General features: G+C 28.1%; 1 protein-coding gene across 1 annotated transcript in view; it reads right to left on the reverse strand.

Annotated features, from left to right (window-relative positions):
- LOC107496823 (uncharacterized) overlaps positions 1–6,175 on the reverse strand; it is an 11,007-nt gene extending 4,832 nt beyond the window's left edge. The window contains exons 1-4 of the mRNA XM_021127297.2: positions 5,548–6,175; positions 5,202–5,348; positions 5,012–5,107; positions 2,774–2,974 (exon numbers count right to left, since the gene is read on the reverse strand). Of these exons, the coding sequence (XP_020982956.1) occupies positions 2,774–2,974; positions 5,012–5,107; positions 5,202–5,348; positions 5,548–6,175 (1,072 nt within the window). The remainder of the gene's footprint in view (positions 1–2,773; positions 2,975–5,011; positions 5,108–5,201; positions 5,349–5,547) is intronic.
- Between the last annotated feature and the right edge of the window lie 4,795 nt (positions 6,176–10,970).

A 10,970-nucleotide genomic window follows, 5' to 3' on the forward strand; every position in this document is an offset into this window, starting at 1 on the left:
TGTTTTAGAAATTCGATTTATATATTTATATTGAGGAATGATTTGGTTTTGAAACTGTTAGAAAAAGGTTTTGAAAAAATGTGGTTTTAAAAGAACCTGTGAATGTGGTAAAATTCGAGTTTTAGAGGAGGTGCTGTTGAAATTTTTATAAAAATTAAAGACTTTGTTTAAAGTATTATTTGAAAATTTTGGATTGAAGAATTATTTTATTTGATTTTGATTAACTATGGAAAGGATTGCATTCTTTGGGGTGTTTTTAATGAATTTTTAAGTAATTGTTCCAAAATAAGTGATTATGTTTCAATTGAGATTACGGTCGGGAAGTAAGGATGGTTTTGAATCTTTTGGGAAGATTTTTTAAATTTAAAGTGAAGTTAAAGTTAGTTTTGGTAAATTGTTTAAACAAAATGAGTTTTCATTGGATTACTTCTAATTAAAGGATTATATTTTGAAGAGTATTTAGTGAATTTAAAGTATTTGAATTTAATTTTGTGCAATGGAATGTTTTAAACTTAGAATGGAAATTGAAATCGGTTTTGGGAACTTGTTTTAAAATTCAAAGCGATTTAAGAGTTACGCTTTTGGGTATTTCAAATGAAAATGAAGAAATGGATTATTGAAGTTAATTTGGGACCTTTAATTTGGTGAAAATATAATGAATTTCAAGATTTTTGAAAATGTCTTAACTTAAAAAGCGAAAGTTGGAAATTATTTTGGAAAAATTTTGTAAGTTTGGTTAAAAATGAGATTAGTTGTCGCTCCTTTAAAGTCTTGAGACTCTGCCATAGAGTTTAATTAATAAATCCTGATTTAAAGTAATTAAGTGATTGATTTAAGAATAAATAATTCTTGAGCCTTTTGAAAGAGGTTCAACATTAAAATGGTTTTGAAGTTAGTTCAGGAAAATTTGGTTAAGTGAAATATGAATTTTACGAAAGAGGACTGGTTCAGAGTGAAGTTGTTTTAAAGGTTTCGGAAAGTGTTACAAAAAGTGATTTTGGTTTTAAAGGAAAATGATTTGAGGAAAAGTGATTCTTAGCGTGATGTGAATGTATGAATTTGAGTTTGATTGATTATGAATATTACTGAGATGTAATTTACTGTGCTGGCAAGGACTGGAGTTAATCTCGCTTGCATACTGACTGATGTTTATTCTTGGCAAGGACGTGGCATGGTAAGGGTCGGGGTGAATCCTGCTTGCACACTAAGCTGAGTTTTGCTCCAAATAAGGACGGTAGTTAATCTCGCTTATTCGTGATTCTGAGCAAGAATGGTGGTTAATCCCGTTTGTTTGAGATCCCGGGTAATTAAGGACGGTGGTGAATCTCACTTACCTGTGGTTTTCTTTCTGGATGTATGGGTGGTCCAGCACGCATCCTGGATAGCACTGCCTCCGGTGAGAGGTGCAAGGGCACTACCCTTTCAGACCGGTTTTTGATGAAGTCAAGATTATTATTATATTCCTCACAAAGATGCATGACAGAGAGACAATGTCCGGGTTAGCTATCAGATGTGCTGAGTTATAATAGTTTAACTGACACATGAGCTCATGGCCATTAGGACAGGCATGCATCATGTGCATCTATGTGACATTTTTTGGGTATGCATATTGTACTTGGTTTGCCTATGTGAATAATTCTGTTTAACTGCTAATTGCTATACTTGATGTAATTGTCCTTGATTGTGTTTGTGACTGATTGGTTGGATTGTGGTGAATTGGGTTTGATTGAGTTGATTGGGCCGGAGGCCGTGATTGATTATGTGATGGATCGGAGGCTGCGATTAGTTTGTGTTTGAGGTTTAGCAAAGTATGAAAAATCAAGCTGGTTCAACATAGACTTAATTAATCTATGTTTGGAACAGGTTAATCATTCATTGAGTCTAGGTAACTTTTAAGATTTTTATAAGAAAAATATGAGTTTTGAATTTTGAATAATTAACTGATGGTTTTTGAAAAGGTTTGAATTTTGGATGATTAACCGTTGATTTTCAAAAAGGATTCATGAGACGAGCGATAATCACTGCAGTTAAAAATAGTTTTCTTTTATATATCTTCTTATGACAATTCTAAACTTTTCTGGTGAGACTGTGTGGTAGGTTCTCACCCCCTACAACCTTCTCTTTTCAATATATGGACGAAGAAGTTTATGAAGAGTTTATTACGTTGTTACTTATACGATATTGTTGTATTAGCTTATTTATTATTTTTTTTCTCGCCATTAATATTGTATTTTTATAAAAGGGATAGGAGTTGTAATTTGTAATGTTTATAAGTTGTTGTATAAAGAACTCTGGTTCTTATTATTTATATACATATATTTTAAGTGTTGTGATTGGTTTGCATGTATGTATGTAAGTTAAAAAGAAAAGTATTTTCGATTTTTAAAAAAAACAACGATACGATTTCAAGTTAAACAGGCTCCTATTTTATTATTAAGTATATGAAAGTCGTCGTAATATCCTAGTTATCAGAGTGATCTATCTAGAAGCGTGACATTTTAGTAGTAAAAATGTTACATTTTTGTCTAATTTCTTTTGGTTACCAAATAAACATTTCAGGTATATAAATTAGGAAGTTTTTTTTCTTTTGGACAATATCAACCAATTTTTAAAAATATTTTATTTATTTTAAATTCTAAATCATAAATGATAAACTCTAAATCTCAAATTATAACTAACTAAAAATTAATTTCATATAATTTTTTATAAATGAATTAATCAAGCTAATTAAGAGAAATAATGTTGCATGGAGATTATAGTGAAACACACATACCATCTACCAAACGGCTAAGGGAAGAATGCACGTATACTGATTTGAGGAATTGTAGAAAGGTATCATAATTTGGTGGCAAAAATCCAGCTCTACATTTTCCAAAGCACTTGGAAGCGTTTTCTTCGTCATACTCATGCCTTTGTCCCGGCAAATAATTACGTAGTAATTTACCTAATAGCCAACTACGTGCCTTTTTTTCCCCTACGCACAATTATTTAACCACAATAGTGTATGTTAGAATGAACAAATATTATGAGTGGTTAAAAGATAATAAGATTTGATTTCTTATTCCATCAAGAATACATCGTAAAGAGAAATAATTCCAGGTGCATCACTACTTTGGTTTTGCCATAATTTTGAACCAATATTAGTTCATTTTTTTCTTTATTTACACTATAAATATTAGACTCCTGATATTCTCTTATTGTAAATAAGATATATATTTAAAAAAATATTAGAAGGTCAACACTTTTTATTAATATTAGCTAATATTTAGTCAGTATATATATTATTAGAATTTATAATTTTAAATTTAAGATTTAAAATTTAATACTTAATATTTACAATGTTGACAAAAAAATAATAAGTTTTATTGATATTATGTAGCATTGCTTATATATTTAAACACAAATAATTAATGCTGGACAACATAAAATAGGGGAACAAAAATAAGGATGCGTTTGAAATCATCAAATATTTTTGGATTTTTTTTTAAATTTAAAATGACATTATATTTGGAATTAATTATATAAAATTAGGATCGATTTTATATTAAAGTTGATATAATGATTTAATTTTATATTTTTATTATTTTATTAAACATCATTGAACCACCGTATTTTTATCTGACCACTGCCGTCCTCCAGCTGTTATTGGACCCTGATCGATGATAAGCCAGGGAATGGCCGGTGGTTGACTGGAGTCGGCTCGTGATCTTTCGACAGTAGGGTGAGTCGGTTAGCAGCTGATGATCGATTGGGATCAAACCACAATATTAATAATAAATCTCAGTCAAACTGTTAGTATTATTTTAATACTTAGATGATAAAAAGAACATTTTATATTTTAAAATATCAAATCATTTTAATTACAATTAAATTAAATTTATAAAATTTACAAATAAATTCAATTTACATATTTTTATCCATGCCAAATATAAAACATTTGAATTTTAGATTTTTATGTCATAAAATTTTTAGTATTAAAATAATACCACTTCTTTTATTTGAAAATTTAACCGTTAAGAAAAGATACATAATTATATTTTTAGCCTCTTTTAACCTTGTCTCTTTTTGCCTTAGCTTTACCTATCTTTGCTTAGCAAGCATCTCAAAAACTTCTTTAGCATCGTACTCAACAACTCTTTTTTATTAATATAAAGTTTTTTTAATTTTATTATTGAAGAAATTAATTCTGTTTTTTTCATAAAATATAACTGATTTTATCACATGATAATTATAAATTACTAAAATAGTTACTTCTCTACTTAACAATTGTATTGACAAATTAACTGTTTTGATTCAATATTGTAGATTTAAGAATTCAATATATAGATTTGAAGTTGAAATTCGGTAATTATGTTAGTAGAATATAGACATTTAAAAAACAAAAAATATTTAGAAGATAATAAAAATTGATTTAAAATAGTTTAAATTTTTTATTTTATTTTTTTAATTATTATTGAAATAAATAAAAAGTTTTAAATAGAATAAACATATAATTTTAGATATTACATATATAAAATTATAAATATTAAATTAAATAAGATAAAATTATTATTTTTTAGCATTATTTATAAAGAATAGATATAATAGAAATAATAGGATCCGTTTGAGAAATTTTAAAAGTTACTTTTTTTTATTTTTGACTTATAAAAAGTTATATTAATAGTGTTTGTTACAATTTTTTAAATAAACTAAAATGTTTGGTGATCAAAATTTGAAGACAGAAGATAATCATAACTTTTATTTTTTACTTTTTTTTTAATGTTCAAAATTTTTTTATTTTGTATTTTTAATTATTACTGAAATAAATGAATAATTAAAAAAAAATAAACATATAATTATAAGTTTTATATATATAAAACTATAAATATTAAATTAAATAAGATAACTTTAGATTATATCTTCCTAGTATTATTTCAATGCAATATCTATTTGATTCAGTTTCTTTTAAGTTGTAACCGATTTTGTATGACAAAATATGGCCATCCAATACAAATCTTGAACTGAATCGTACCTATTTTCTTTGAGCCATTGGATAATTGAAGCCGTTGAATCTCTTTCCTGTATTTTTCCATTTCCTTGTCAGCATCTAGTTTTCCTACTGGCATAACTTTGGAAAGAGAAAAAGTGTTATCATAATCATAATAATAACAATAATAATAATAATAAAAAAGTTACACGTATATATGATGTGAGTAACTTACTGTGGTAGAGCATTTGCTTGAGGAATGAAAGTTTTGTTGTACTTTTGAACGCTGAGGGTCTTTTGGCAAGAACGTGGAGCGGGGTGATTCCATTATGGGCATGCATAGTAAGGAAAGTGTAGTTACGGGCTATTATGAATGCCAAATCTATTGCAACATATAAAATAGGGTCAAAATTAAGATCAACATTTCTACAGGTTTATTCATATAAAATTAATAGTTAAAATTTTTTAGATAATAATTTAATTAAATCTGTTAAATTATTTGACAATTTTTAACCATCTACTTTAAAAAAAACAAGCAAAAAGAAGGATAAATATGGAATAATGGATGTCGGTTAGTATACCGAAACATTCTCTGTTGATGGCACAGTGAAGGATGCTCTCTCTTTGGTTTATGTCTTCGCCGGTGCCACGTGTAACGAGACGTCGAGTATCATCAGCAAGTTCGTTACTGTTCCAGAGGAGGTTATCGGCGACGGAGGAGAGGTAGGCAAAGGCATGTGCGTTCCAGTTGAGTGCAGCTAGAAAGAAAGGTGTCTCACCTTTCTTGTTCTCCAATCTCAACAAATGCATCCTCTCCTCACTCTCCCCTATGATGTACATGCATATCTTTGTGAAACCCCTTGACGCTGCAAGGTGTAACGGGGTGTCCCCGTTTTTATTCTGCACTCTTAGGGCTTCTTCATCCCCTGCTCCCTCGAATTTGATGATTGCTTCCACCAGCTCCTTCACTACTTGTTCTTTCTTCAAGTCGACCGCGACGTGCAAGGCAGTGTTGTCGTTGTCCTCGGCGATCCTGTGCGTCTGAGCTCCCGGGTATTTTGTGTACATCTCAACAACCTTGTTCCATTTGCCTTCCAATGTCCGCTCAGCTAGCTTCCCAGCTCTATATTTTGTTAGTTTTTCACGCCGGCTTTCTCTTACTGCAGGTTTTGCACCACCACCACTACTCTCTCCTACTTCTGCGGCCATATTTCCAAACACGCTATGCTCATCATGATTTACTTTCTCTTTATATAATAGAGAGAGAGCAGCGAGCACTCTATTGTACACTAAACTCACCTACTAAAGTTAATACAAAATACATGTTAAAATATAAATATATATTGAAAATAAATTAAATTATATATATTTATAAATAAATATACTAATAATTAATTTTAATATACTCTTATCTTTTGTTATATCTTATCTGTTTCTTGTGCCTTAAGCTAGTAGCTTCGTTAGTATACTTTGCGCTTTTGAAATCCTATTTTTGAGCTATATCCTTCATCAGGCTTCTAAATTATATTATTCCTTCTCTCTCTCTCTCTCTCTCTCTCTCTATATATATATATATATATATAATACCTTGCTTGTTTTTGGTATACCATGCATCACATATGTGTGTGAATCTTTTTTCGTTATCTTCCTCCTCTTTTCTGTGAAATTAGGTGCCAAAAAGCGATAAAGACAAGGGTTTGGTTCCGACGGGGCAACAAAATCTTGCTCTCCTATGAAATATGATGTTGGCAATCGATCTAAGAGTATATTTTAACTGATTTACGTGAAATTGACAAAAGGGTCTTCAAATAATTGATGATGAAGAATCACATATTGAGTCTTTGATTTATAGCATCACAAAATTATTATTTTGTGTTCTGTACTTATCTCCCGTTTATTAGAAGCATGAATATAACTCAATGAGTCTTGAAGAAGTGAAGAATAAAACAGAAAAGAAAAAATATAGCAGACTTGTGTTACAAGAAAACAGAATATTGTGATTGAATTTACTGTATATTGATGATTACACTGAGTTGGTCGTATATAGAAGAGATGTCAAGTGAGATTAGCTTAAACATACACTAATCACAGCTGGTAAAACTAATTCTAACTAACTCAAGTTAATGCTAACAGCTTTGGTACTGCTCCTGCTCACTTTATCTTGTTTGTTACTTTTTCAAGACACTAAATTACTCTCCAAATACACACAATAGCAGTAACAGATTTTCTATCTTCTAAGTCTTCTTCCCAATTAAAATCTGTGAAAGCATACAATCTTAAGTTAGTGCATTTGGTAAATTGAATTTATAAGTTAATTATACCTACAATATATAATTCTAGCTAGATATAACTTGTTGGGAATAAGGAGTATGACCACAATCCAATCAATTATGTGTCAAATAATTTGTTATTATTATTATATTAAAATGTTAATATAATAAGATTCTTGATTAAATTTAGAGATTTATCATTGTGATAGTGATCATAATATTGAGAGATAAATCTTTTATAATTTAATCTAAATTGTTCTTGGTCATAGGATTATTAAAAAGGACATTAATAATCCGGAAAGATCAATATATATATAATGGTCTTTATTGAATGAAGATTAATATATTTCATTTATTAAATTATATATATAGATGGTGCATATAGAGATATGACCATTGAACTGACTCACTTTGAGAATTCCTAATGGTTATAATTACCGCATATTTGTCAATAGGATATTTTCAAGATGAACATGGTGATAGAGTTTCCTTTGACCTGCGACTATCATAGTAATTAACAATGTATTTATTATACTTTGATTCCGGACACCTAATACCCTAGGGTATTAGTTGAATGGATATTGGGTATGATTTAAATACTTGTAGAATTAATGATTAGTCAATAAGGAATCCGTCAACTCTCGGTAAAGAGTTTGAGCTCTATGATTATAATGATTGAGATGAATAAAACCTTGGCCAATGGAATTGAATGAATGAAGAAATGAGTTTCTTAGGCCATTCACAGTTCATTATAATAATGGTAACAAGTTAGAGTTTGACAATTAAACCATACTCTAAGGGTTAACCAAGAGCTGGAAAAATGGAAGGAATTATACTTTGTTCTTCTGAGATTCTTCGTAAAAATAGATTACTTCAAACTATCGGGCTGCTAAGGAGTGTTGCTAGACGCCAACCTTAATTAGTAAATTTAGTATGACTAATTTATTATTCGCTTAGTATTGAACCTATAGGGTCACACACTAACGAGTGTTTTAATCTTTGCTGTAGAGTTATTTAATTATTATTTTGATTTGATCAAATAAATAATTATATTAATTCAAATGGAATATTATTATATTCTTTGCTAGCACCAAGAATATAATAATAATATGATAATTGAGAATATTAAATGAGATTTGAGAATAATTAGTTATTTTATTTCTAAATTTGAATTATAAATTTGGATGAGATCCAAATCGATTATGTTTTAAATTGTTATGATATGATTCATAAAATTTAAAGTATTCAGATTTGGAATTTAAAGATATGATTTAAATTTGAATTGATAATCAAATTTAAAATCAGTAACAAATCTCGTACTATATATATGTATGCCAAGAGTAGAGGAACATGGTGAAAAAACGAGAGAATAACAAGAGTTTTATTCCTTTACCTCTACGCACATAAATGTATGTGAGCCTAATTCTTGGAGAAGAATTTTATGGTGTGCAAAGAGTTGCAAGAGGTTTCTCAATTTAGATCAGATATTCATTGGTCAAAGAGTTGACAGCAAAGGTTGGTCTCGATGTGGATACGCATAGCGCTTTCGTATCATCGAAGGAGAATAAGTGATTTTACTAGCGTACTCAGATATTTAGATCTGATATACTATATATTTGAATAAAAGTTTAAGCACAAAATAGATATTTAAGATTATCTTATTTTTCTTCCGTTGCGTATTATGAACACATGGTAATTCATCATAAATAATAACTTTTATAACTTTGGGAGGCTATGACCATCCATTGCCATAATTAACATTCGTCCCTATGCTTGACTAGCTAGTAAAATGAGCTTTAAAAAAAATAAATAAAGAAAAGGAAAATTCTTAGGTTCTCACCTTCTTTACAACTTTGGTCTGTGATGTGTACCTTTCATATATCTGAAGTGTTTTTTAAAGCAATATTATTCTTTTTTTTTCTTTTTCTTTTTGTTGGTTTTTATTTATTCGTAGCAAAAATCTAAACTATATACAGAGAAGCAACCAAACCAAAGTGAAGGAAAGAACTATTTATTGCTTTAACTAATTCCATTACATTCATTTGAAACTGTAGTGATTATATTGTGTATATTCCTATCATTTGAAATTGTAGATTGATTTAACAACACTAAAATTAAAAGTAAAAAATTAGAGAAGGGATATTATCGTTTTTATTTTAAATATACTTTTTTATAAATTTATGTCAATATATGTACAATATAACAAAATTATGTGTGAAGTGACATTATCATAAATGAGAATGGTATTATTATTTTCTAAAAAAAATATGTTTATTTTTAGTGGAAAGCATATATAAAATCTTTAAAGAAAAAATTATTGATATGTCTCAAAACATATTTTAAGGTAGGGGCTAGCAGTGGTGAAAATACTAAAGAGACATCGAACAAATTGGATATATATTTGCTCCAAAATAAAATATGATAAATCAAATAAAATTCTTTTATAAACTACTTTTACACTTTTTGCCTTTTTGGGTCCACCTCCACATGCCTTGATTTGTTGGTATTATACAATAGTATAATATACATCCCTGCGTGTAAATCGTGTTTTGATATCTTCTTCCTTTTGTGCGAAGTTGTTTAAAATTATCGCCAATTTTTATTTTATATTTCATTTTTACCATTATTTAATTTGGGTGGAATGCATATAATTGCAAAAATTTATCGCATAATGACTCTATGATTAATAGCACCACAAATTTATCGCCCTTATTGATTTGCGTTGGTGTATATCATTTTTGGCCATATTTAACTAATTTTAAACCATAAATATTAAATTTTTAATCTAAATTTTAAATCTTAAATTTTAATAGTATAAAAATTAACATGCTATTTAAAATATGAACTAATATTAATTAAAAAAATTGGCCATAATATTTCTCTTCGATAAATTTAAGCATGACTATCGCTTTTTGCATGAAACTCTCGGCTCCCATGATACTCTTAATTTGGTGGGTTTATCATATATTCGACACAAATGACTCAACTAATATTGTGATTAGAAGGCATAATATTTTTGTAGTTCAAATAATACATACTTTAACAATATATATATTAAGTATGGATTGTGCTTGACTAATAAAATGAACTTTAAAAAACTAAACAAAGAAAATCTTAAGTTTCTTCACATCTTTGGCCTCTATATATATGCACCTTTCATATATCCGAACTGTTTTTTAAAGCAATATTCTTCTTCTTCGGTTCTTATCTTTTATTCATTTTCTCTTTTTCTTCTTGGTATCAAAATTAAAACTACGAAGTAACAAAGTAACCAAAACAATATGAAGTAAAGAACTATTTATCATCATCAATTCAGTGCCGTTAATCATCATTGCTATTAATCATGCCATACATTTGTAAAAAAATTTAGAATTCTCGTGATATTGTTTTATAAAAATAAATATCTATATATTATGATAAAAAATTTTAAAAATTAAAGAAATAAATCAAAATATGAAAAATATCTAAAAATATATGGGTTAATATTTAAAAACATCTAAAATAATATCTATGCAAAATCATCTAAAAATTATAATGTATGCCAACTCAAAACACTTATAAATAAACTATCGTAATACTCATTTTAATCAACTGAGAAATACATTAAATTTCAAATACCTTTATATTTTCTTCTTAATTAGTTTATTAATAATATAACTAGCAATTTTTTCTAACCATTCATTTAAATTATTTTTCATTTTTACTATAACATTATTTAAAATCATAATACACAA

This window comes from Arachis duranensis, chromosome 7, assembly GCF_000817695.3.
Source record: "Arachis duranensis cultivar V14167 chromosome 7, aradu.V14167.gnm2.J7QH, whole genome shotgun sequence".
Taxonomy (NCBI): Eukaryota; Viridiplantae; Streptophyta; class Magnoliopsida; order Fabales; family Fabaceae; genus Arachis; species Arachis duranensis.